At 46.6% G+C, this 27,554-nt stretch overlaps 1 protein-coding gene across 1 annotated transcript; it reads left to right on the top strand.

The window, feature by feature from the left end:
- The first annotated feature begins 10,220 nt into the window (after positions 1-10,220).
- Positions 10,221-25,975, top strand: USP35 (ubiquitin specific peptidase 35). The gene is made up of 10 exons (XM_010576578.1): positions 10,221-10,902; positions 11,973-12,108; positions 15,935-16,064; positions 17,719-17,820; positions 20,687-20,845; positions 21,279-21,472; positions 21,594-21,687; positions 23,243-23,349; positions 23,925-25,140; positions 25,805-25,975. The coding sequence occupies exons 1-10, from the start codon at positions 10,221-10,223 to the stop codon at positions 25,973-25,975; spliced, it is 2,991 nt and encodes a 996-aa protein (XP_010574880.1).
- Positions 25,976-27,554: the final 1,579 nt, after the last annotated feature.

Genomic DNA, 27,554 nt, shown 5'->3' with positions numbered 1-27,554 from the left:
GTGAGGGATGCAGGAGGGATGCTCGGGGTGAGGGATGCAGGAGGAGTAGTCGGGGAAAGGGGTGCAGGAGGGATGCTCGGGGTGAGGGATGCAGGAGGGATGCTTGAGGTGAGGATGCAGGAGGGGTGCTCCGGGAAAGGGGTGCAGGAGGGATGCTCAGGGGTTGGAGTGCTCGGGGTTGGGATGCTGGGGATTGGGATGCTGGAGGGATACTCAGAGGAAGGGGTGCAGGCTGGATGCTCAGTGGAAGGAACACTCAGCAGCTGGGATGCAGGAGATTGTTTCAGGTGTTGGGATGCAGGAAGGAGCTGGGAGTAAGAGGTGCTTGGGGGTTGGGATGCAGTCGGGGTTCTCAGGAACTGGGATGCTCGGAGGGAGGGATGCTCAGGGGAAGGGATGCAGGAGGAATGCTTGGGAGGGATACTCAGAGGGGTGCTCAGGGGTTGGGATGTAGAAGAGGGCTTGGAGGGAGGTATGCAGGAGGGATGGTTGGAGTAAGGGCTGCTCAGAGGGCCAAGATGCAGGAAGGATGCTCAAGGGAAGGGTGCTTGGAGGGAGGGGTTCAGGAGAGAGGCCCAGGATTTGGGACTGCCAGAGAGATTGCTCAGAGAGAGGGATGCTCTGTGGTCAGGATGCAGGAGGGAACCCTGGAGGAGGGATGCTTGAGGATTTGGATGTTTGGGGGTCAGACTACAGGGGGATGCTTAGAGGGAGAGGTACAGGAGCAACATTGGCAAGTGGGTGTGTGTGCATTCCCCCCGGTGCCTGCAGGGCTTTGCAAACCTGTTTACAAGGTGGCATCTTGTTATGAGAAACGGGCCAAGATGGGTTCAGTTTTTCCCCAGGGAAGCTGACCTGGGGAGAGACACCCAGGGATGTTCCCATCCCATAGGGAGCCAAAAGACCCTAAAAGTGAGGGTCAAATTCAGAGCAGTCCAGATCCAAACCCCTTACAGGTTAAATCTGCCCTGGCTTGGACTTTGCAGGTGTTACCAAGGGATAAAAGCAGATGTTGGAATATTTGTCACTTCTGTGAGGTTTTCAAAATGCTTTGGGAACTCAACTATACCCTGCTGTGTTTGTATCACGGGACTCATGGCAGAGATATTTCAACTGCGTGCCCTACCTCAGGCTGAAAGGATGTAGCAAGGGGCTGAGCTTTCACCTGGGGAGGGCGTTGGAAATGCCTTGGACATCTTTGATGGAGTCCATAAAGTTTGCCATAGTCTCACTTCACTTTCTTGGTTTCTGGATCAGCTGATGCAAAGCTGAATATGTTGGGGGCTGAAGGGAAACTGAGGTCCCGGATAAGTGTCATATCCCATTTTTCCTGAAGGCACCACCAAAAAATTGGAGATCTCTGTATCTCCAAGCAGTGAGGCAGTGTCTGATGGATCCCAGCCAGCATCAGCAGCCCTTGGTCCGGTATGCTTTGGTGAACAGGACGTGGTTTTACCTTGGGTTATATCCAGGGGTTTAATTTCTATATACAGAAAAAAGCAGACAGAAATCTGAAGAAAGAAGAGTGATGCTAATGCTATAAATACCTCCAAGAAAACAAACAGCTTTCCGGAGTAGATGTATTTACAGTCTCCAGGGATGATGGTAGAAAGGACATTGGTCTGAAGGTCAGTGCAGGATCCGGGTGCTCCTAGTATAAAGCCCCATGGAAGTACAGCAGCACAGTCCTGGCTGAGAGCTCTGGCTAAGAAGAGCAGCGGGCTTTTGGGGGGAGAAAAGGAAGATATCTTCATCTGGGGGATGTGAGGAGGGGTGACCATCCTGGGAAAAACTTACCTAGTGTGGGCAGGACAAAGCTTTTGGGCATCCAATGCCAAATATATTCCAAAAATTAAAAAGCAACTGGGGTGGGTTATTTTTGTCTGTGGTTGGCACTGGGCTTAGCCATAGTGGTTTGTCACTGCTGGTCTAGTGGTTAGAGCAAGTCCTGCCTTATGTGCCTTTTTTCTGCTGCTGGTTTTCAAGGCAATGGGAGAGAGGAATTTGATTCCTTGTGCCTTGTTTTCTGCATCCATACCAGGACGGCTGATAATATTCTAGTGATGGTTTTGAGATGCTTTATTAGAAAAGGATACCAGTAAGTGTTAGAGATACATGTATGTAGCTGTTGACTGGAGGGGAGGAACGGAGCTGGGAGGAGGAGTCTGGAGAAGGAGAGGATGAAATGTTAGGGCCTTGGGCTTTATTTGGTATTATTGTGCTGATCTCTTTGACATCCAGCCAAAGCCTTTTTTTTTATTTCATGACCGAGTGCCTGAGAGCAAAAAACACAGAACAAGAGAAGAGACTGGGGGATTCGTGTGCAAAGGGATCAAAGAAGAAGCACCGGAGAAATAAGAGAACAGGGTAGCTAAGATAGATGGGTTCAGGTAGGGCAGCCAGCCCAGCACTGTTGTCCATGAATTAAGGCCATGGTCAATCACTTGTAGATGGCCGATAGAATTGTATGGTGTGGTCAAACACACTTATAATGTTTTAGAGGAAAAAGGAATGATGAAATACATGGTACTGCAGAAGAAAGGAAAAGAATCTGCAGTGGTCTGTGGATCTAAAACATCAACAGATTTTAAAAAAGGTAGGGACTACTAGATGGTAAATTTAGGTGGATTGCAAATAGATGTCTTTTGGTTAGTTACTATTTAGGGACCCCTTAGAAAAGTGTGTGGTCACAGGGGACAAACTCGTTGTTCCCAAGGTGGAGGTCCTGACGTACAGCAAAGCTGTGCAAAGTGCCAACGGTCCAGCTGGGTGACGATGCTCAAATAAATCTTTACTCTCTGGAGAGGACAAAAAGCTGCCAAGCAGGGTGGAAGGTCCTGCTGAGCATGAGGGCAACCTCCTGCTCCAAATCTGCTACTGCCTGTGGCTGAAGGGGAATCTCCATCAGGGCTCTACTAAAGGGCAGTTCTGATTCAGCGCAACAGAGGACAGGAAAGCACAAAGAGTTTTGCCAGCCAGAAGTAATTAGCTCTAGTGAGTAGGAGACACACAACACAAGTGCAATCTGTCACTGGAAAGCACTTTCGTTCAGGAAGCAAAGAATATGTGATCTCCTTGTAAAGAGAAGGTGAATTTAGAAAGGCAGATTATAATTACGTGCAAAAAAATTTGGCCAGGCTTCTGTGCTGGCAATTTTTCCCCGTTATGACTGCAGATGGGTAGAGTCTCAATTCTGTTTCTAAAAGGGTATTTAACTGGATTTTTTCTGTGGTTATTAGCTCTGAGTTTCTGCCCAGATCTCATAAAAATGGACCTGATCCTCTGCTCTGCCATGGCACTTTATTGGGTGTCACTCGGATAGCAGCTGAAGCGAGCAAAGTAAGGTGGATCATGGCTGTTAATATATTTGCAGGCCTGGAGAGGTTTGGCTGCTGGCTCTGCCACAGCCTACTGCATCTCCTTGAGCAAATGGTTTGATCTGGATGTGCCTCAATATTTCATATTGCTACAACAGCATGAATGTTATCTGCCATGTCGCTTAAGTGAGATATATATTCCCTTGTGAATATTCCTATAGATACAGTTTGTAGGCCAGTGGGCTTTATTTCAGTTGAAGCCTCCAGGCATTATTATGGTGCAAATAATATATAAGGGAGACTGAGGCTTTAGAGAATAATGAGTAGCTGGATGTGAAATAATTAAGAAAGGAGTAAAGAGAGAAGCAGCAATTGTGTCATTGGGAGGGCTCGAGATAGAGACCACAGCATTAAGTCACTGTGAGTGCTTGATGCATACACAGAAGATCATTGAACTGGAATCACATCACTTACTTACATTAATTAAGGTTATTTAGTCAGGAAAACCAGATCTCAGCTAAATAAAGAGTATAACCAGATGTGTAAATTATACTAGATCGCGGGGAGGCAGAAGTAGGAGGTACAGTAGCATGGATGAGGACCCAGCAGTGGCCTTTGATGATTTCCAACTCTGTAGGGAAATTGCAATTTCCTCCTAGTTATATCGAGGGCTTTTTACTTTTTAGCCTTTTAGAAAAATAGTCATAGGGAAGCGATAGGAATGACTGTCTGTGACAGTCCAATACCTGCTGGTCAGGCTGTATCTATTGGATGTGATAATGATGAGTTGCAGGCTGTGGTTTCCCCTCCTTGGCTGAATGAACAGGCAGGTACTTTGGACAAAGAAAATCCCCTTTGCCTATGAATTAAGGGGACATTTATTCCCTGCAAAAAAATCATTAGGACACAATTACTTTGATGTTCCTGGAAAACAGACCTAGAGAGGTGTGTGACAACAGGGGCTGGTCCTTTTAAGAAGTTGTATACCAAGTCATGGCAAATTTTGTAGAAATTTTACAGAATACAGTATTTTTTCTGCAGTATTTTGTGCTCTAGCAAGGCACTGTGTGAGCTCCCTTTCATCCTGCAGCAGCTCAGCATGCTGCAGGATTGAGCCCTAATTGCCTAGCTGCCTGGAGGATGCAGCAAGAATAACAGTAATGTCTTGGCTGACATAAAAGAAACCATTTCAGCAGGAGTTAAGGACAATAAAAGGTGAGTCTTGTTTCTGTACTTCCAGATCTCCAGAGAATTCAGGGAAGTAGATCATGATTTCTTCTTGTCCTTTGTAAGTAAAAAGCAAATCACTTTATTTATCAGTTTACGGATGGTGGGATTTTTTTCCTCCTTTAGTGGTATTTATCAAACTATATATGATGCCGTTGTAGGAAATGTGCTGAATTTATTACCAAGATTTCCTAAAGGAAAGGTACATCTCAAATCTGTGTTTTCAGAGCTTTGTAAGATCTGGGGTGTGGGAACTGATACTGCATTCTACAAAAATACTAAGGAACCTTTACTGGAAATCTGCTGCTGGCAGGGAGAGGGGAATGAATTGATTTAGAAGTAATTGGATAGACTTCAATTGAAACGAACCCTAATTAAAGAAAAAACACAGGCAGAAGAGAAATATGAGGACACCTCTGAACAGTACAGATTATGAAGATTAGACCCAAACAATGCCCAAGGTGACTTTTCATCCCGAGGCTGAGTTTTGGGGTTTTTTTGCAGTTTACTCTGTTTGGAGAGTGAAGCTAAGCTGGTCGATGCTGCTCTTTGCTTAAATTCCTTTTCCCTCTCTGGTTTGTAGAGCATGGTTGGGTATCTGTCCTTGCAGGGACACATCTCATGGTCAGCAACACCTGTTGCAAACGTTGATGAAATACTTCATTTTATATGTGCCTTTAGATGGAATTTAAATGTGGAGCCAGGGCTGCTCTCTTTTTACAGCACCCTTTTTATTTTGAGGGAGCATGGGAGAAAGCACTGTGGACCCTGGTGTGTATTTGTGAATGCAGTGTTTGGTACCTAATGCCATCAACACTTGTTGATCTGCCAGGTGGAACGGAGAGTGTCTTCAGGACAGTTTTGTAGGTTTGAGCATCTGCATGACAAGGATGAGATAGGAAGACATCCCTCCCTCTTCCAAAGCACATCTCCCTCTCTAGCACATCTTCAAAAAATCAAGAAGGATTATCTGAGAACCTAGTTTTGTCAGCCTCCCTTCAGTTCTTGGGATGATCATTGAGCACATCCTCTTGGAAGCTGTGTCTGGGCACATGAAGGAGGAGGTGACTGGGAATGACCAGCATTCATTTACCAAGGGTAAATCATGCTTGACCTACGTGCTGGCCTTTAAGGATGGACTGGTAGATCGGTGGATGAGGGGAGAATAGTGGATGTTGTCTTCTTTGACTTCAGTAAGGCTTTTGAGATGATGTCCTGCAGCATCCTTGTATCAAAGATACAAAAGAAACTGCAGTCTAGATGGGTGGACTGCTAGTTGGGTAGGAAACTGGCTGGAACTATCCTGGGACCTTTCCTTTTTAATATTTTTATCAACAACCTGGAGGAGGAGATGAAATTCACCTCATCAAATTTGTGAGTGACACCAAACTTGGCAGAATAGTCAATACGCTTGAGGTCAGGGCTGCCATACAAGAGGACCAGGACAGGCTGGGGCTTACAAGAACCTCGTGGAATTCAACAAGAACAAATGCAAAGTCCTGCACTTGGGATGGATTCACCTGGGATGGGCTAACCCAGCATGGATTCACCCAGGATGGACTAACCCCTTGCACTGGTGAAGACTGGGGACTGACTGATAGCAGCCCCCAGGTTATTCAGGAGATGGAGCCAGGCTTTTCACAGCAGTGCATGGCAGGTGAATGAGAAAAAAACAGACATAAATTGAAACAAGAGTTTCCAACTGGAAATAAGGGAAAACTTCCCACTACGAGCTAATTAGGCACTGTCGCAGGTTGCCCAGTGTGGCTGTATGATCTCCATCCTGGGATGTTTTCAAGACCTAAATAGACAAAGCCCTGACTGAGCAGCTCAGTTTAATTTCAGCTTTGTGCAGGGGTTGGACTAGAGACCTCCCAAGGTCCCTTCCCTCCTGTTTCTGTGATTTTACCCATGTTGCTCCTGCCAATTGTTCACCAGGGGAGCAGAACAGTTTTGCCATTTCATGGGATTTTTTCTTTTTCACTGCAAAGCTCATATTGTGTACTTTCTGTTCTATGTGAGCTACATAACAGATGGAAACCTCAAAGTGGCTTTTCAGATTAATAATTAACACTTTGACCTTCTACAGCATCCTTGTGTGCTCCAGGAACTCAGTTCTCTTTACAAGCAGGAATGAGCCAATCCTTCCAACTTTTCTGTGAGTTGTTATTGCCAGTGAGGAAGATGAAGTGCAGAAAGGTTGTTCCACTTCAGGAGCAGTCATTATAGAAGCCTGATTATCTGAATATTTAGTCTCTTTATTCCAGTACTAAACAGAGGAGAGCCAGGAACCAGATCTCCAAGGCAGCATTCGGCTGCCCAGCAATGAAACTGTCCTTCCCTCTCCTGCAGTTCCCTGGGTTATTTATGACACACTTCCAATTTCTACAACAAATGAGACAATGATCTTACAGACAACAGTCTCCTTCACTGCAAACCCTGATTCATTCTCCAGGCAGGTCCTGGGGGGAAAAAACATTACTATGAGAGCCTTTAAATAATATCTCTCTGAAAGCATCTGGAGCTGTGCTGGGGTTGAATTAGCCATCTTAATTCCTAACCTTTGACATGTGAATGATCTTTTAGTGTAGAATGCTCTTTTAGTGTGGTTTTAAGACTGTAATATTTGTTATTACATATTATAAAGTGACTTGAATGTTGTTTTAATATAGTTCTAACACTGTAATATATATTATAAATGTCTCCTTCTTAGGAGCTCCCTTGCTAGCATCCTCCATCCTGGCTTTGTCTGGCCCACACCCAGAGAGCAGCTTGGTGTACCCTGATACACAACAGAAACATGGTCTTGTCCCCTCCTGCTGACACCAGGTAGTTGGACAAATGTAGGTGGGACTGTGTTACCTGAAGTCCAACCTTGTACTGTAAAGTCCTTCATTGGTGAGGAGAACATGGACCCTCCACCACAAGGTCAACTCAGGTGGTTCTCCCCACGTGTCTTCGAGGTCCTAACGTCAATATGAGACGCTATGACATTTTCTGATGAGGAAGATGGTTTGCCTTTACAGTCTTTAGATATTCTCCATTGTTTGTCTATTGACGATGGAGGGATTTTGTTTCAGCCTTGTCCTTTCTGCTCTATGTCAGACAAAACCTAGTTGCACTCCAGGCAGCAAGGCAGGGGTGACCCATCCTCACATCCCCTTCGTGATAAGCCTGAGAAAGAACCAAGCCCTTTCAGAAGCTGCAAGTTTATCTCTAAATTCAGATGGCAGTAGACTCTTTGCATTGAAAATTTGGGTGAAGTTTGGCAATGCTAAAGTAGTTAAATCCCAGTCATACAGGGGACAGCAGTGGACAACCATCACCCTCGAGAGAGGCAGTGAGGCCACCCAACACCGTGTACACCAGTGGGCTGTGGATTGTTGTAATTTATGGGATTAGGTCTAAAAGGTCTGTAGCCATTTTGGACCATCCTGCCTGGGTGGTGTTTCCACACTGCTGTGCCAGGCTCAGCATGGATTTCTCCAGGGAAGTACCTACGTAACGGTGAGACACAACCAGTGAATGCTGTAGATCCTCCTGTCTCCTCCTGGTCCCTTATCTATCTGCCAGACATCTGGGGTGTCAGAACTCAGTCTGTGAAGCTGCAGAGAGGAGTGAAGGGGATACGAGCTTGACGGCAGGTCTGTGCCAACCTCTGTATGGCCAAGGTGACCACTGAGCTACAGCTAGGACAACTGCTCCTCCTGATTTCTGGTCTGTCTGCAAGCCCCATCTGCTCTCCAGGTTGGCTTTTAGCCTTTGCTGTCACTGTGGTACTTTCTGTTTGAGGTGAAAAGACATTACCTGTGGGCTTTTATTCTCTCCTCTTACCTTGTCCTCATTTGTAACTGGTTTAATGCAGGCTGGTCCCTCAAGAGTCCATTTTATGTCTTCTATCCTGTGAAAATAATGCGATAAGGAGAATTAGCTCTGCCATAGCTTGTTGCAGGGAAGGCACCTGTGGTGTTTGATGGGGAAAAATAAATCCAGCACATGAACAGAGAACTGTATGAGTCAACGGGCAGGGGACAGAAAGGCCAAGGTGATGCCTGAAGAGCCATTGCAGCGTAGGCTGCTGTCATTGCTGGATGGGGAGGTGGCCATATATATATATCATTTTTTTTTGCACCCTGTGAGATTATGGGTGAAGCAATGAAGGGGAGAGGTGATGTGTGGTCGAATGGGAAGGCTTCCCAACCAAGTAACTGTGAGCCAGAGCTCGAGGTTTGTATCTGGCGTGGGTTTTTCTTCTCCACCAGCAAGCAGCTGTCTACCAGGAGAGAAGACACTCTGGCTCACATACAGGCTTACTCTGGGGATGGGATGGTCCCTGGATGGCATCCTCTGAGGTCCCTTCTGGATGTCATCTGTGAAAACCATGCTTGTACATGCCACCTGCGTGCATGTTTTTCATTAATATAACACTACCCGCTTCAAATGCTTTCCAAGTGCTAACGAAGGAAGTTTCACCCAACCCCGCTAGGAATTGCTGCGTGTTGTCCTCATTTCACAGATTAGGAAACTGAGGAACAGAAAGGTGGTGATTATTATTCTGGTCAGACACCCATGAGCGTGGATGGATCTGTCCTGCCTTGATCCCTCATTTAGGTAATGAAGATGATACGTACCTTCCTTCTCCCTCCCGCATGGATTGTTTCAGGCTATAGGCAGGAACGGACGTTCTCCAAACGTGTATTTGTGCAGCGCACGGCACTGGGGGGACCCGTGGTGGGTGAGCCTTTATACAGTCCCTGTAATGTTCTAAGAAATCCTGTCTGTCTGATTTTATCACTCTGTAACAGGGTTTCTTGTGTAGTAGTACATCCAACACCTGGTTATAAATGTTGTTCTGAGTTCTTCCAGGGAAATCCTTAGGGGGTTTTTTAAGCACTCTCTCCTCTAACGCTTTATTGCTGGTGAATTCGGGCCGTGACGAATGGGAAACTTTTCCTGACTCTGCATTTTCTCTCCCTTCTCGCGTTGGTCCTGCATACAAATGCAGCAGGTCCCTGGGGAGCAGCCAAGACTGCACCACTCAGCCGGAGTGGCTGGCAGCACGGCTTAAATGTCAGATGTACACCCCTGCTATTGCACAGAGAGGCTGCAATCCCATCTCTGCTTCCCAGGGCTTTTCTCTCCTTCCCTGAATGTGAAGACAACCATTGGGAGCATCTTCACCTCTTGAGGACACCTGAGCCAGCAGATGCCAGTGGAAGACGTTGGCTGCCCTAATTCCCCACTCAGCCCCTCTGTGGTCTGTGGCAGGCTGTCTCCAGTGGGCACTGGATTTTGTGAAACGTGGGGTACGATGCTGAGTTGCTGAACCCATAGAGGAGAGGAAGCTCATCCATCCCTAGGGTCAAGTGTAAGATTGCAGTTGGTTGTTTACAAGACAAAAATGCTCAGATGTGTGATTAGTCTGTAGAAGTTCTGTATTTTTGTGTATTCAGTCAGTCTGGGGGCTTTAGTCTCCGTCAAACATCACCAGAGTGGAAAATTTTCTGAATGTCTCCATGAAAAGGGCACAAGAATTATCATCTTCATAGTGGTCCTAGACAGCTCTCAAGCTCTGCTTCTTTGACATCCCTTGCCAACCTGGGTTTGAAAGCTCGGCAGACCCTGCTTGAACTAATCTGCTGCTCTGTTCCTCTCTTTCAGCAGCTGGGAGCAGAGATGGATAAAATACTGGAAGCCGTGGTGATGTCCTCATACCCCAACAATGTGAAGCAAGGGCTTGTGAGGCGCGTCATTGAGGCAGCAAAGCAGCCCATGGACAGCGAGCAATGCTGGTCTATGCTGGAGCTGTCTACCAAGCTTTATCTCACGGGGGACACCAAGTATAAAAGAGAGATTGGGAAAGAGGTTTTGGAGGTCTACGGCCACTACCACCCCGAGGAATTTGAGGAGTTCTTCAACGTTCGCTTCCTGCTGAGTCTCCTCCAGGAAGGCTATGGACCTCTGGGGAAGAGAAGCCATTACGTACTCGATTATATCCAATTAGGACTGCAGTTTGTCCTGGAAAGCCCGTCAGCAAACAGCATCTTCAGCTTATTGAGGATCGAGGTGCTCCGGAAAGTCTGCGAGAGGCCCAGCCCCAAGCAATGTGCGAAGATCAGCAAACTCTTAACCCAACATCCTCAGTGCATTCCCACGGGCAAACACCAGGTCTTGTTTTGTCAGCAGCTGATCCGGTGCATCGGGCAGTTCCAGTGCATCTCCGAGGGGGAAGAGGACATCATGGAGTTTTTGGAGCAGGTGAACAAAGTGAGCGGTCTGCTGCAGAGGATCTGGAGGACTCAGACCTCAGCCATCCTGCCCTCTTTGAAGGAGCTGTTCACTATCATTTCTTCAACAGGTAATTAAAAAAAAAAAAAAAAAAGGTTGGGAATGTAAATGTTGGCTCTGATGAAGTCAAATTTGATTAGTCTGACATCTTGCATGGTTTTCATCCACTCCAGAAATGCAGCCACAGCTGAAATACAATAAACAAGCATCTCTAAAAGCTACCCAGGGCTTTAAGCTAGGGAAACAATATCCCCTGAAACCACACAGAGTCTGTACACAGGAGTTGTTAACTGGGTTGAAATATTTGCAGCACAAATTTGTGTGTTCAGCACTTTCCAGTATCAGCTGGGCTTAATGGAAAGCACCTTGTCTGCGGCTGGTTAGAGTGGGACTTGAAAGCTTTGAGAAATGTCACTCTCTTATGGCTGACTTGATGGGAGCCCCCAGCCTGCTCCTTACCAGAAATTAGGGACAAAGCTAAGGAGTTATTTCTCACCGATCTAGAGGTAGGAAGCACTACTATCTCTCTGGAGGGTGGTCATACCTTAAGGTGGGACAGAAGATATTTATCCAACTTCTGGGGCCTTTAGGTTATTGCAGAGGGTCTCAGAAGATTTTTGGGGGTACCAATGCTATAAAAGGCTGGACTCTCTACCGGCAGGTGAGCTCCTGCTCCAGCTATTCCTCAGCCCATGAGGAGATGGGTTTTTCAGTGCCCTCCATATGAAAGCCTCATCCTTTGGAGGGTGCTCCAGACAGGCAAACCTGCAATTGCATCCCATTGCAGTTATTTGCAGTACTTAGTATAAAGAGAGCACGCAGAGGAAATCTGGGACCTGGGGTTGACCCAAGAACACTCTTGTTCCTGTGATCTCTTCCTCCCTTTGGGCTGCGTATGGCTTCATGCAACAGCCCATCTGCTATGACCCAACCTCATTATGTGCTACATTGGGATTTGGGAAATTGTCCTCCTAGCGCAGCTAAGTGTGGACTCCGCATTGCTCATTTACACCAGCTGACTATCCGCTCCATTTACGTAGGCAGAAATGATTTGGCTTTTAGAGATGAGAAATGACCTCATGTGCCTGGTTTTCCCGGCGACTAACATCTTCATCGCTGGCGCTCATCCATCTCTTGCAGAGGAGCAGGAAGCGCCATCCAACGCCTTGGCCAGTGTGGTCCAGTTTGTCCCTCTGGAGCTCATGGATGGCGTCATAAGAAACCTAACCAACGATGACAGCATCACTGATGTGCAAATGATGACGGCCATTGGCAGGTAGGAGAAGCTGCATTAGTGAATATCATTCTCAGTTCGGAGAAAAACCTGCACCAAAGCTTGCACTCAGTTCCTTTGCGTGATTTTATCCCAACCAGTTTGGCTGGTGCTGTCTAGTGAGGAGTGTGGGGGGAAAAAGGGAATTTCTGGATCCTTCCTTCCAGCCCTGAGGGTGCAGAGAACTAGAATAAAGACTTTTTATTTATTGATTTTTTTTGTTGCTGTTTATATTTCTTTTTTCTTAGAAATAAGTAGTGTTATGGGATGCCTAACATAAGAAATCTTGAAGAGTTTTGATTTTTTCCAGAAGCTGTTGAGAGCCTTTTCTTCACAAAAATCTCCTTTACAGAATTTCATGTTGATTCCCATGTCCCTTCAGAAGGACATCGTTGCTTCTTTTTGACTTGCTGGGGAAGATCATGGTTTTCCCAGAGTCCAGAGCAACCCAAGACAAAAGATTAAGTTATCATTTCAGTTCTTAACCCTCTTCTCCATCTTTTTCTCCTTCTGGGAACCTGCAGCTGCGAGCTCCAGGCGATAAATCTAAGAGCACCAGCGTCTAAATATAGAGGTTGCAAAGTCAATTGCATCATTCCTGAAAACATTCTTTGTCACACAGAAGGATGAGTAAATGATTACTCAGAATTAGCCAAACATTAAGCAAATGCCTGCAAAATGTAATTAAGATCATTTAGGAGAAATGTGGAAGTTTTGGCAGCATGTTTACAGCAGACAGGTGTCCCAGAAAACTTCACGACTGTTGGCCTTTCGATGACCGTGTGCTCCATGCCCAGAAAATCAAAGAAAAATGTCCTGGTTGAAAAGATCTTTCAGCTTAGGATCCCTGGCAAACTGGTCACATACAGAAGTCTCTTCCTCCAAAGATTAGGTTTGGGAGTTGGTAGCAGGGGAATAAACTGGGCGTGGGGTGGAGCTTCTGATCAAGCGTTTAAAGAACAAATAGCGGTAAAAAAAAGCAAGCCTGGCACCTGCTGGTATAAGTGTACACCACAATCTCCTTTAGAGAGTTTCTTTTAGAGTTTGTCTCTTTTCAGATAGTCTCTATTAATGTGCATCCATGACTTCAGAAGTACTCACTGATTTTTATTTTTTTTTTCTTTTCTTTTCCTGGGGGTGTATCTGTTTCAAAGAGCCCAGGTCCAGATGAAGAAGGCATCTGCTGTCACACAGCAATGCAGGCACTTGCTACCTCTGGAAGTCAGGATCTGAGCTTTTAAAAGTTTAGCATACCAAATCAACAGCTCCTTTGGAAAATTAGGGCCCTGGCTTCCAAAACATTAGTGGATTGTGCATTGTGGAAAGTAAATTAAATTAAAATGTAATTTCTTCCTACTGTAGCAATGCAGGCAGACAGCAGGCAGGACTGTAACTTAGCCACTAGTGCTGGTAAAAAATAGCTTAAAGCGGACAAGGTTATTTTATGCCTGTGTAAAAGAAGATAGGGCAAAGAGGGACCTTTGGATCTCTGGTTCCATCTCCCTGCTTTATAGGCATTGACATTACAGACCCCTTTCATGAATGTTCAACTACACCCCTCAAAGCAGGAAGGGCTTTTGCTCCTACTGCTCTTCTTTCATAGCTGTTCCACCACTGGGTTGCTTTAATGGTTCAAATCTCTCTTCTAATAGCCAGCCCATACGTATTTCTGGCCATCTTATAGTTCATTTGATCTTATGCCAACATAAATAGCTGAAATAGCCCTTTTGCCTCCCTGGTGTTTATTCCTTCAATGTATGCAGGCAGAACAGTCCCTTCCCATCTCTGCTTTCCTGTGGCTGTGCTAAACAAGCCAGGTTATTTTAAGCTTTTCTTGCAGGAAGTGTTCTTCATTTCCCTGACCACCTTAACAGGTTTTTTCAACACCTGCTCCCACTTCAGTTCATTGGTCTTGAACACCGATGGTGACCTTTGAGCACCAGGTTCCAGGTGCGGTTCATCACGGCCTTGGACAAGAGCTTGAGGTCATTGTTTTGCCGTAGAAAACACCTTTTTTTCTGCACCACAGCATGGTGCTGGTCTTTTCCATGGCTATGGTTACACTGGGAACTTTTAATCACCTGGTGCCTGGCTGGTTGTCCTCAAGCAGATGAGTTATCATCACATAGCTTCCATTTCTTGTGCCTTGCATGCATTTTGAATCAATACATTTCCTCCCAGTTCTGCATTTCTAATCCTCAGGGTCTTCCTCATGATACCTTGATCCTCGTCTTTTGTTGTTGATGCCTCCCCACTTTGCATCATCAGAGATTTCACCGCCATCTTCAGGATGTTTGTGCTAACATCATTAGATCCTGAAGATTGCAACCTCCTTTCAGATAGCCAGTCAGATATGATCTACTTCTGTCCTTTGACTAGAAATTCATATATTCTGACAAAGCTGACTTTGGCACTTATGGTAACACCCTGTGGCACGCTATCTGTTCTTCCCAGTCATCCCCTCATTGCCTGTCATCATAAAGCACCACGCCAAAGTTTATAGAGTCATTAAAGCCTACCAGAGTTTAATATTACATGATAGAAATCACCAACTCCTCATTTGGAGTTCATGAACTCTTCATGTTTTCCTTTCATATCAGCTGTCCTTGCTCTTGTTTCCATTCTCAAACCTTCTATCTGCCTCCTCTTTGTCACCCTGATCAATTCCTTCCTTTTGCTGAAAATGGAGGCAGAGGTTGTGTTTAGTTTGGAAGTCACATCTAGAGGCCATATCATATCTTTAATCACTATCACATCCTCCGTATACAGCGATTGCATGGCTTTCCTTATTCTCCTCTGATGCAAATGTCTGTGGAATCTTTTCTGGTATTTGCTTTATTATCCATCTTGGCTTGACTTTTGGTATTTCTCAACATCCCAACATATTCTGCTCTTCAAGCTTTCTTTACTGACTAGCCTTTTATTTTTCTAGTTCCTCGTAGACTTCACTTATTCCTGCTCTTTGCCTTGTGGTGGTTAGTTATCTGTGTTCCCTTCCTGTATCTTGCACGAGATACAGGCTGATAAGCAAAAGGGACTGACTGGGTAAGATTGCTGGACTGATGTGGGAGACAGAAGATTTGGGATATCTGCAAATCAAAGGTACTGAAATGGTTAGCAAATTTTGACCCTTGGAGATCTCAAGCCTTAGTTGCTTCCTGTTTTTGCTTAACATTAAATTTAAACAGCAACAGTGTGTCATCACTTAGTCTGAGGTTGTTTTTTTATGAGTGGCTTCTGTAAAGTACTTATTACTTGCAGAAACATGACGACATGTTGGTTGCGTGGCTATAGTTGAAATTTGTTAGCTGTGTCATTCAGGAATATCTGGCTTCTATTAGGGTTACCAGTGTTTTTTTAAAATGTGTTTCTGGAAATCAATGTTTCCCACACAGAGAATGAAAAGATCTGAATCTCAGTGTTTTTCTCCTTACCAGTAACAATGCAGAGATCATACCAGTGTCACTTGTTTTCTAATGGTGACAATACAGAGACCTTGATCAACACCTCTTGCAGGTGGTATATAGAACACCGTAACAGTGTTAAAAACTTGAACTCAAGTTGACTGAAGTTAGTGGAAGAAATCCCTGCTTTCTTCTATGGACTTGGATCTGGTCCTCTGATGAACCACAGTGTGATAATGACATGGGGGTAATTCCATTTCAGGCTCTGTTGTGCTTTGAATAACATGTAAAATGCCTTAGGAAGGGCCCGTCTCTTACTTGGTCATCCCACTGACTAGACACAAATTTGGAGGAGGTTAAACCCAGAGCTGAGCTTGGCTTTCACAATATGTGCATTAAATTTACCTTAAGAGTTTTCATTTCAGGATGATTGACTGGGTGTCCTGGCCCCTGGGAAAGAACATAGACAAGTGGATCATTGCTCTGCTGAAGGGTTTGGCTGCGGTGAAAAAGTTCAGCATCTTGATTGAAGTTACTCTTTCGAAAATTGAAAAGGTCAGTGGGCTCTTTTAAACATGAATGTGAACAACAGACTTCTGCTTGCACCTGAGATGTCTTCTTGCCTTTCAACTGAATGAGGGCGAGAGGTGACTTTAGATGTATAGGAAAGAGTATGCTGTCCCAAGGGGGTTTGGAGGGACCGTTGTGTCCCCGGCACCCTCTGCGAATGCTGCATTGCTGCGGGGGGTGGTGGGCTGACACTGGTTTTGCAGCTAGGAACGATGTCCTCCAGAACGACCCGCAGTTCTTTAGGTCTTGGTATGCAGAGGTACTTATATCTTAAAGGTTATGAAATAAAAGAAGCCGAGGATTTTCAAGCCAACCAAACACTATCCTTCCCAAACTATGGAGCTCTTGTAAAACCTGCCTTTGGGAGCGTGACACGCTCTCCTTCAGCTGTGCCTGGATCAGTGCTGGTTGGCACAGGCAAAATACATACCAGTGAGCATGTTAACAGTCCACACAGTCACAGGTCAGTTTTAAAGCCAGTACCCTGGCCTTAGTTCATTTACCAGCTCAGATAAAGCCCCCACTGCCATTGCCATCACGTGTTTCAGCAGTGAGTACTTGCCGTTCTCTGAAAACCGTGTGACCAAGTGCTGAAATTGGTTGCCACTTCAAAAGCATTTTCCATGCTGTGGTCCTGCTGTTCCCTCCTTCTTATAAGGGGGTTAACACCTGGCTAGGCTGCAGTGGAAGTCACCATAGGAGTTATCAAGACTATAATTATCAGTATTGAAACGTTATCAATAACTGCATTTGTCCCTGTGATCCCCCACATGCATTGAGCAGTGGGAGAGCAGCCAAGCATCTCTGGCTTTTCTTTATCTTTCCTTTCATTGTTAATGCATAGGAAAGGGACACAGCCCTTAAAATAACATGCGATTTTTAGGGGGGCCGAGCGCTGAGGCCGTGCTGTCCCTGCAGTTTAGATAAGAATGATTTAATAAATAAAGTAAAATAAAATGTAATACTAACAACAACAATAATAATAATAATAGTGAAAAGGAATATAATAAAAGATGAACCCCAAGAAAAGACAAGTGATGCACAGTGCAATTGCTCACCACCCACTGACCAATGCCCGAGCAGCGATCTGTGCCTCCTGGCCACCTCCCCCCAGTTTATATACTGAGCATGACGTTCTACGGTATGGAATATCCCTTTGGCTAGTTCGGGTCAGCTGTGCTGGCCATGCTCCCTTCCAGCTTCTGGTACACCTGCTGGCAGAGCATGGGAAACTGAAAAATCCTTAACTTAGGATAGGCGCTATTTAGCAACAACTAAAACATCCGTGTGTTATCAACATTATTCACACACTAAATCCAAAACACGCTGTACCAGCTCCTAAGAAGAAAATTAACTCTATCCCAGCTGAAACCAGGACACTGTGCCAGGCATTGCAGAAGCCTGCAAGAGTGAGGATAACCCAGGCGGTATTTTTAGGATGCTCTGAGGCTGTGCTCTGGACAGGAGATGACTCTGGAGACCTGGCTGCAGGCTGCTTGCTTCAACATCCATCGTGGCGTAGGAACAGACCAGCAGCCGTGGCAGATGCCCAGTGCCTCTCTTTCCTGCCAGCCCCTTCTCCTGCGTGTTGCAGTGCCATCTTGCCTTCTCATTTGCTTTTTTTTTTGTCCCCCACCAGGTCTTCTCCAAGTTGCTGTACCCCATCGTGAGAGAGGGGGCTTTGTCCGTCCTGCAGTACATGCTGCTGAGCTTCCAGCACTCCCACGAGGCATTTCACTTGGTAAGGCTGCGTACGGCACCCAGATGAGGGCATTGCCCTGAATGTAATGATGCCGTGGGACAACGTGGGTGGGAGGGAACCTAAGGGGCTGAGATATTGGGGAATATTTCCCTCATCTGCTTGATTTCACTGAGGTAAATCAAACCCTGTCCATCCACCTGTAGCCTGTCCTGGCAGCTGCAGGTAGCCTCTCCTGCAGCCCAAACAGCTTTTTGGGCACCATGGAGGCGGTGCTGAGATGCAGAGGCAAGTCCTGAGCCTAAAAGGAGTTGGTTGCCACAGACAGAGCAATCACCCTGCGTCAGAAAGCGAGGTGCAGACGAGAAGTCAGGCTTTGCTTTCTCCTCTGATGGTTCCTCCAATTTCTCTTCAGGCTTACCAGCTGGATGGCTCATCTCCAGGGATAAATCAGTATAAAGCTGGTTGGGGCTTGGCGCTTCCAGATTTGAAATGTGTGCAGTGTGTGCATGCTCCACTTTTTTTTTCTGCGGTGCTCCACCAGCTGGAGGAGCGATCTCTATGGGCAAGTGCATCCCCATGGTCCCCTCTCAACTTCAAAGCCCACCAGCCGAGGATGCAGTTAATGCAAATATATCTTGGATGGCCCGTCAAGCCACACCGAGGGTCTCATCATCAGCAGCTGTAGTGCTCTTGCAGTGATTTTAACCTGTTTTTTTGCCAGCCCTGCAGGTAGAAGAGGAGGTTCCCCTCTTCCCTGCTCTTGCTCTTAGACCGCTTGCTTCTCCCTTGTGCTGAGCCATTTGTACAGCTGAACTGCGTTGTAAAAGGAGCCCAGGTGAAAGCGAACCTAGCAGAAAATCCTGATGGTCAGTATTGCCCAGCTTGGTCTGGGTGTGGGCCAACCACAAACCTGCACTATTGCCTTTGCCTGGAGAAGGAAAGGGGAGGAGGTGGAGGGGTGGCCTGGGACAGGAAAGTGAGTGGGGCTACGCTGACCCTAAGGCTGGTTTGGGATGTAGTTTCATGGGCAGGTTTAGAAGATATGGCCCCATGTTGTTCCCACCCTTTCAGCTGAGGTGCGGTAGATGCTGCCACTCTGGCTTCGGGACGCGTTCGGTGAAACCTTTGCATTGAGAGCGTCTCGGAGGGTTCAGGCAGTGGAGGACAGGGAATATATTCTTAAACAACCTTTGCTGTTTCCTAAGCAGGTGCCTGACTGTCCTTTGGACTCAGTGGGCCCCATCCCACAGGTGACTTCAAATTGTCATCGACATATGGGCGCCCATTACCATTTCTTGAAGTGATAGGTCATCTTTCAAAGCCTTGCACAGCATCAGCACAATACGACTTGGAGACTGGATCCGAACACTTCCACTTCATGAATCCTCTGCTTCTAAAAGCAAAAACCACTTTTAGCAGCAGTTGAATCTCCTCTTTTCATTTCCACAGTGATATTTTGTATTTTATCTTGCTGTTGACACTAACGCACGGCTCCGCTTCTCACTGGCGTTGCCCCTGGAATGCTGTAATAAAAAAGCAAAGCTAAAGGCAAAGGCATGCTTGCAGTGATTGACCTGATAAAAGCAGTAATGGAAAATTACTCCTATTAATGTTTGATTTTATACTTTTTCATTAAAGCCCTGACATTTGGCTTTTCACCTAAAATTCACAGAATAAACAGATAAGTCTGGAAAAAAGCAAAGCTAGCCAACATTTTCAACTAATATTTTTTCATTCCTCAGCTGGAGACATTTTAAATGAGCCTGAATTTCTTGAGAAATTCTTTGGTTTCTAAAAATAGGGTCATTCCAATGGATTGTCTTCAGTGGGGCATCCAAATTTTGAAACACTCCAAAAGCTGTTGGTTACTCTTGGCTTGAAGTTTCCATCTGCAGCCCAGCAAGCATAAATTTCCTCCCCTATTTTTTAAAAACAGGGCAAAAACCTGTCTTGCTTCTTATCTTTTTGTGTTTGCCCTGGCACTTTGGAAAGGTTTTGAGAATGGTTCCCATCACAGCTTGGCAAAATATTGATGTGTAAAATGGTACTGAGATTCATTTGCTTCCCCCAAAAAACCTTCCTGTTGGAAAGAAAATCGTTAGAATCTCCAACACTTTGAGGAGAAAGAAAGAGAGAGAGAAAGAAGAGAGGAAGCCGAAGGCAGGAAGAGAAATGGCTGGACTGGGGATCCTGCAACTTTACTCTAGGATTGTTCTGGGTTAAAAATAACATAAAATATAAATATGAAAAAGGTTGCAAAAGTGCCCAGGGTCACTCTAGCACATCTGTGGAGTTGGAAATAGGTTATTAATTCTCTGTGCAGCTGTGGGGTCAGCAGAGGGTGCCCGTGAGCAATGTATCATTTGCGTTTGCATCTGCTTGTTAATTTTTAAATTTTCTAGATGAAAGCAAAATAACAAATGTGCTGTTTATATGCCTGTCGCCACCCACCCGACCATACCAATTCCAGTTTAGTTTATACAGTATAAAATAAAATATAGCACACCAGACAACAATTCTTGTAGGCTAATTCATCTGTCATGTAGATTTGAATCCCTGCACTTGGCAGTCAGCATATAACACTCCCTTCCACCGTGGGTGTGTGATTTAGTAGAGATTGATCTGCACAGAGAATGGTAATCACAGCACAGTGAAGCAGCAGCACAAACCTGCAGGTGTCATGCAACATGAAACCCTCTGAGGTCTATAGCATTTGCACTACTAACGTCAACAGAAGAGTTTCTGTTGAGTTCATAGGGTGAAGGATGAAGTCCAGAATGAGACTGAAGTCAACTCCCATTGACTGTCCTTTCTGCCTGAGAGTGAATTTCATTCCCCTGCATGCGTGTTAAAGCTCTGCGAGTAATTGGAGCCATTTTTGATGCAATGAATTTTCCTTTTCCAGCTGCTCCCTCACATCCCCAGGCTGGTGGCCTCTCTGAAGAAGGAGGACTCCAACTCTGCCACTAGCTCCCTGGAGCAGCTGGCCGAGCTCATCCACTGCATGTTCTTCCGCTTCTCAGGATTTCCAGATCTCTACGAACCAGTCCTAGAAGCAGTTAAAGTAAGATACGCATCTCTCGGCCATTTTTCTGTTTTCCATGTGGAAATGGCGTCTTAGTTTGCAGCCTACTACAGAGGGACTGTGCTACTGGGAGGCATGTCCTAAACTCAACACCTCAAATTGTGGTAGAACAAAGGGTTTAAAATTCTGAGTTTGAGACCCACGTAGGCAAGTTGAGGGAAGATACTTTTCTTATGGTGAGCCTGCAGAAGTCCTGATTGAGCCTGTGGGTTTTAGCTATAGCTTTAATCTTGAATGCCTCTAAAGGACTAATACTAGCAGCTAAACACTGCCTTGCATGGATGTATGTTCATGTGAAGAGCAGGGGAAATGAGTTGCGTGAACACCTCTAGCAGTGGAGTTTTGCTGTTGCCCATTACTAATTCTTCACATGGAAAGATAACGATTTGTAACACAGATCTCTCTTTCCAAGGCTCTTCCTATTCCAAATGAAGACCGTATTAAACATCTCTTGGGACAAAATGCTTGGACCTCCCAGAAGAACGAGCTGGCCTGCTTCTACCCACGCCTGGCATCCAAATCAGAGACAGGAAAGATTGGGTTAATTAACTTGGGAAACACGTGCTACATGAACAGCATCATACAGTCTCTTTTCATGGCTTCGGAGTGAGTTTTTGCTCCCTTGCTCCCACTCAAGACTGCTCCAGGCGTTGCTCATCACACTGGCATTGCGCGTCCTGCACTGATTTTCCATCTTACGGTTTGCATCTCTGCTTTTCTTTTGCAGCTTTCGGCATTCAGTGTTGAATTTAACTGAGGGCAACTCCCAGCCCCTGATGACAAAGCTCCAGTGGCTCTTTGCGTTTTTGGAGCACAGTCAGGTAATTATTTCATGTTCTAGTTATTTGTTTGGACTGTCGGCTGCGGAAAGGCTCGTCTCCAAGTTGCTTCCTGCCGACTCCAACGTGCTGATAAGGAGCTGTGGATCGTGGTGGGTTTTTATAACGGGACAGATTTTGTTTATATGAGAGAGGCTAATTTGGGGGTGGAGGAGGCAAGCTCCTATCACCCATGAAAGTGAGCTGTGTTCACACCAGGCTGCCTGTCTTCAGCCTGTGGTCTTCCTGGGTTGGACTGATGAAATAACTAATAGTTCTGACAATGAAGTCCCTTTGGTAATAGTTTACATATATGTGGCCAGCTGAAAAGCCTGTTGGTATAAAGCAGAGGTTTTTATTCCTTGCTACGCAGCAAGGAAGAAGACAGCAGCAACTTGCTTGTCCCCTTGCTTCACAGCAAAGCATGAGCAATCAATGACAATTGCCTTAAAAGTGGTTTTGTTAAAAGAATAATAACAAAAAACCCCCGTAGATTTCAGATGCTTTGAATCCTCTGTATGGGAGAGAAATTAAAATAAAAATAACACCCTTAAACAAATTAATTATGAATGCTTTCTTGACAAACATGAACTTTAATACGAATGACTCCTGGAGATACAGCTACGTCATATCTAGCTCCTCTCTTGGAAATATAACTTTCTGTCCCTAGAAATACATGATTTTGAAAGTCCAGTGAATTTTCCCTTGGTGTGAAACTAGTCATCTGGGCTTCTCCATTTTCCAAGCCTTGACTGACAGAGCTGGCTTGTTGCATTGTGGTATTATGTCATTACAGATGACTTTTGGAGGAAAAATATAGACAACCTGTTAAATTTAATATTTGGTCATAGAAGAGTCTAGTTTTTGATGTCAGGTAAGGGTGTCTGTGATCTGTGATGAGCAAATACAGAAGCATATTTGCTTGTTGTGTAGTTTATGGTTAATATTTTCCTGCCAATTTCCTAATAGCCTTCTAGTTTTTTTTTCTTCTTTGGGCTGTTCTTAAACTCACTTCTTTGCCAAACATGGGTCTTTTTCCATGTTAATTAGACAGCAGCTTCCTAACAGCAGAGATTACATTATCCAGTAATGCAGATTACCTCCCTGCAGTGATCAGAATGACGGGTGGAAGTTTAGTGGATTTTTTGCTTTGTTTTTTTTTTTATGAAAGGATTTGGTGAGAGATCCTGATCAAATTAAATGGAGCATCAGATTAAATTCAGGCTGAATTAAGTAGAAGTCTCTGGGTCAGGCCAATAAACCGTTTTAAAATTGAAGGAAGAAATAAACACGTGGATATTCTATAGAAGTATATGTAAAATAATGGCTGAAATTCATCCTTACCGTCCTGGCTTGCAGCAAACCGAGCAAGTCTTCCTGTGCACTGGGATTAGCCTTTGTAGGGGAAAAAAGGGGACCTTATCAGGCACACGAGCGCATCTTGCTCCCAGTGAAGCTGCCAGAAAGAGCCTCCCCTCCCCTCTCCATCCCCCTATGTGAAGTGAGAACCAAATCTCGAGGGTTAAATCCACTTCTCCTTCTTCTGTGTTGCTGCCAGCGACCTGCCATCTCACCCGAGAGTTTCCTCTCTGCCTCCTGGCCACCCTGGTTCACCCCCGGTGCTCAGCAGGACTGCTCGGAATATCTCAAGTACTTGCTGGACCGGTACGTGGCAAGCACCGTGATTTCGGAGCCTGGTGACAACGGCATCCCTAGACCCGATGTAATGTTTAATGCTGACCCACGTGCAAACGGGGCAAGCGGCTGAGACCTGGACGAGTTGGGAGAGTGGAGGCTTGGGGTGAAAGATGGTGAGACTGGTCCGGGGCTCCTTGATAAAACCCTGGTTGGGCTGGCTTAGGGGTAAGGTCAGAACTTGAAAATGCCTGCCTTTGCTCTGAAGGCAAAGAGATTTGTACCAAGTTTAGAGATTTGCCAGACAAACCACTCAGCCTCCTCTGTAAAATGTTGATTTTTGCCTTTCTCTTACCTACAAATCCTGAATCTCTGGTATCCCAGCGATCCCTCTAGAAGCAGGGGGGGTCAATGGCACATGGAAACCTCAGGTTCCCAAATCCTGCCCAACTCCTCCCCACCTTCCTCCCACAGCACCAGACCCCTGGGCACAGACAGGTTAACCCGGATTAACTCTCCGGAGTGAAGAATAGAAACCCTACTTTAGAAACTACCTCCTGGTATTGTATCACTGCATAATGCAGCCTTTTTTTCCCCTGCCAAAGATTACATGAAGAAGAAAAAACTGGAAAAAGGATCTACCAGAAACTCAAGGAATCCAGCTTGATGTCTCAGGCGGTGGAGCATCATTACTTAAACAAGACATTGATTGAGAAGATGTTTGGGGGTAAAATGATGACAAAGATCCGCTGCTTGAAGTGTCTGAACGTCTCCTCCCGAGAAGAAGCCTTCACAGACCTGTCCCTGGCTTTTCCCCCACCGGACAGGCACATGCGTGGGAGCACGTCTGTTTTACCGGTGGAAGAAATTGGCCCGCAGTTTATTGAGCCTCCTGAAAACTCAAGCCAGCTTACGGGGTCTCCCTGGATCCAGAGGAAGGCCCCCATGGCCAGAGACCCTGCAGCCCCGCCGATGCCGGTGGAAACGTTGGGTTTCCAGGATCCAGGAGAAGCGGCAAATCCCTTAAGTGGCAATGCCAGTGGTGTGGATGCAGCCAAAGACCCTCTCTTGGCTTTTGGGGAGCAGGCGTGTGCTCCCAAGGACTCCAGATCCGTACCAGATTTAATCAACTATTTTCTATCCCCGGAGAGACTGACAGCAGAGAATAAATACCACTGTGAGAAATGCGCATCCTTGCAGGATGCCGAGAAGGTGGCGGAGCTGACGGAGGGTCCACACTACCTCATCCTCACGCTGCTGCGGTTCTCCTTCGACCCACGGACTATGAAGAGGAAGAAGATCTTGGACAACGTCTCCATCCCCGTGGTGCTCAAGCTGCCTGTCCTTGTCACCCCGGAGGAAACCGAGGAGGTTTGCCATCGTGGGAAGGACAGGGCTGCCCCGGGAAGTGGCTTCATGTCTGTTGTGTATGACCTCTGCAGCGTGGTGGTACATTCAGGCATCTCCTCCGAGAGTGGCCACTACTACTGCTACTCCAGGGAGTGCACCGACACTGTCCCTCACGGGCAGCCCCGGGATGGGGCACCGAAACTGGCCCCTGACAAGCAGTTGGACTTTGAAATCCAGTGGTACCTCTTCAACGACACCAGAGTTTCCTTCTCCTCCTTCGAATCGGTCAGCAACGTCACCTCTTTCTTCCCCAAGGACACTGCCTACGTCCTCTTCTACAGGCAGCGGCCAGGGAGGCAGAGCTGCCCGCTGCACGAGGCTCTGGCCGAGGCCGGCCGCCTGCACGGCGAACCCTCCCTCCATAAGGACTTGATGGAAGCCATTTCCAAAGATAACATCCTCTACCTGCAGGTAACTCCGGCTGCCGTGCACAGGAGGGGGCGATCCTGCAGCTGCCCACCTCACGGGCCACATTCCCACCCATCTCGGCAGCAGCAGGGTCATGTCCCGCGGATAAATCCGCATGTGCAGATACCCACCGCTCCCTGAAGCCAAAACCCTTTTTAGTTTTTAGCACCCAGGTTGCAGTTTCCCGATGAAACCGGGCGTTGAGGTTGGTGCAAGACACCTCGTGGATGTGCTCGGGGTTGACTTGCTGTTGCCCGCCCCAGGCAGCTCTGCCTGAAATTTTCTCGTAAGTGCCTGGGAAAGATGGGCGAGCTGGGAATACAAACTCGGATGGATTTCATTCAACCGGTGGGGTTCAATGCTTTCCAAACAGCAGTGTCCCATGCGACATGAGCAGCACCCAGGGGAATTTGAGGGGTCCCTCTTCTCCTAGAGGTGACATGGAAGGGCTGTTTTTTGATCGCTGGAGAGATGTAGTGCTTTTCTGTATCCCTCCCGCTGAGCTCTAGAGATGAGCACATGGCCCTTCTCACCCTGGTTTAATTTGGAGGAGGCTCCTGGGGGCAAACAAACAGGTTCCTGGCTCTTTGGGGAAGGTGGGAGCATCCCCCCACCCATATTTAGCTGCAGATATCTTTGTGTTATTTCTCCCCCTTCCTTCTCCCAGGAACAGGAAAAAGAAGCAAGGAACAGAGCCGCCTACATTTCCGCCTTGCCGAAATCCCCACTCTGGTGGAGAGACCTTGACAGGGACAAGGATGATGACAGCTCGTCGGGGGGCTGCAGCCCAGCAGCGGGCGGGGGCGGATCCGGCTCCTTTCATGGACTCGTCTTCTAGCCAACGGGTTAAACCAGATAGCCAATGTCCACGGGGCCAACCTGAAGACAGAGGCTCCTCTTCCTCACCCTGATGACAGCGAGCATCTTGGAGGAGGATTTGGGGAACATTTCAATGGAAAAGGACTCAGGGGCTGATTTGGAGGCGCATGGAGGGTCCCACCGCTTCCTATGCACTTGGTCTTCACGCCTTAATGTAACTAAGCTAACGCGGAGATAAGCAGCTGCCGACAGCTCAGAGAAGTGCCCTTTTGCTTCAGTGTAGCCATGTCTTGCCTGCTGTGAGCCATGCCTCCAGACTGGGGAGGGGACGGGGACAGGGACGGGGATGAAGATGGACCCAGCGGGGTCCCAGGGGTGGAGGTGTCCCATGCACATCCCGTCTGCAGCCCTTCCCGTGGCGCTGAGTCGGTTTTGGGGGGACCTCTGCTTGGTTGTTGGTTGTTTTTTTTTTAATGTGGTTTTGAGAACCCACCTTGACACACTTCTAAAGGTAGAAGGCAGCTGAAAAGGCTGAAAAATGCTGAGCAGCCAACGTGGCAATGCTGATCTGGTGGGGCAGTGAGCTTGCAAGCCTGCGTGGTCACAGTGAGCAGTGGCATGTGGACCAGAAGGTTTTATGCAGCAAAGCACCCAAAAGAGGCAGAGGGGCACAAACCCCTCCAGCCAAGATAGTTTTTGGGGCTCCAGCAAAGCCCCATTGTGTTACTGGTGACCTCCGGATGCTGCTAGTGTACACAGCAGGCCCAGACACACAGCTGTTTTTCCAGATGTGTCTTTAGGACTTGGTTAGCCTCTTTCTGCTGCTGTCATCTCATGGCTTTCTGGGCTGGATCTGCCCTTTAAAACTCGGGCTTTTGTTTGGGATACCTTGATCTTGAGCAGCAAATGACAGAGCCCCCCTAAACCCACTAGCTATTTTTTTAAAATGCTGATTTGCCAGGAGAGTAGCCCACCAGATATATTATATCAACCCAATATAAATACATACTATGTAAACCAATGTATTATATAAATCAGTAATGGGTCGGGGGCTGATTTTGGCGGCGGGAGGCCAACCCAAGCCCCGGGCAGCACGTCTAGAGGACCACGGCTCCCTCCCATGTCCCTCCCCAGCCATTGTCCTTGCCTGCTCCTCCCTTGCGCCTGTAGTAGAGATCTCTAGCTCAAGTGGCAGAGACTTGTGCCTTAGGTCCTGGGTGCAGGGCCTAATCCTGACCGTGGGGTATTGGGGTGGGAATATTGCGTTGCCGTGGAGGAATAGGCAAAGCACGGACAGTGCTATGGATGAAGTGAGACGAAAGTCTGCTAGAGAGGACGCTTGGGATCAAATCTCTGGCGTATACTATCATATTCTTTTATTGCCTTTCCTATATATAAATAAAGGAAATTAATTAATTCAACATAGAGGCTTAGATTCTTATTGCAACGTTCATAGCTATTGTGCTGATGGGTCAAGAAAGAGATGGGGAAGCTGATGGAAGACAAGCATCCAACCTCACGGACGTGGGACAACCCTGCAGAGTGGTGGCTTGGAAGAGGGGAGCAGGCAGAGGTGGGATGGGGACCCCCAGCCCAGA

Source organism: Haliaeetus leucocephalus, unplaced genomic scaffold (assembly GCF_000737465.1).
Source record: "Haliaeetus leucocephalus isolate CR32 unplaced genomic scaffold, Haliaeetus_leucocephalus-4.0 Scaffold536, whole genome shotgun sequence".
In the NCBI taxonomy this organism is placed as follows: Eukaryota; Metazoa; Chordata; class Aves; order Accipitriformes; family Accipitridae; genus Haliaeetus; species Haliaeetus leucocephalus.
The sequence above is the reverse complement of the archived record's forward strand: the minus strand, read 5'-3'. Positions and strand labels throughout refer to the sequence as shown.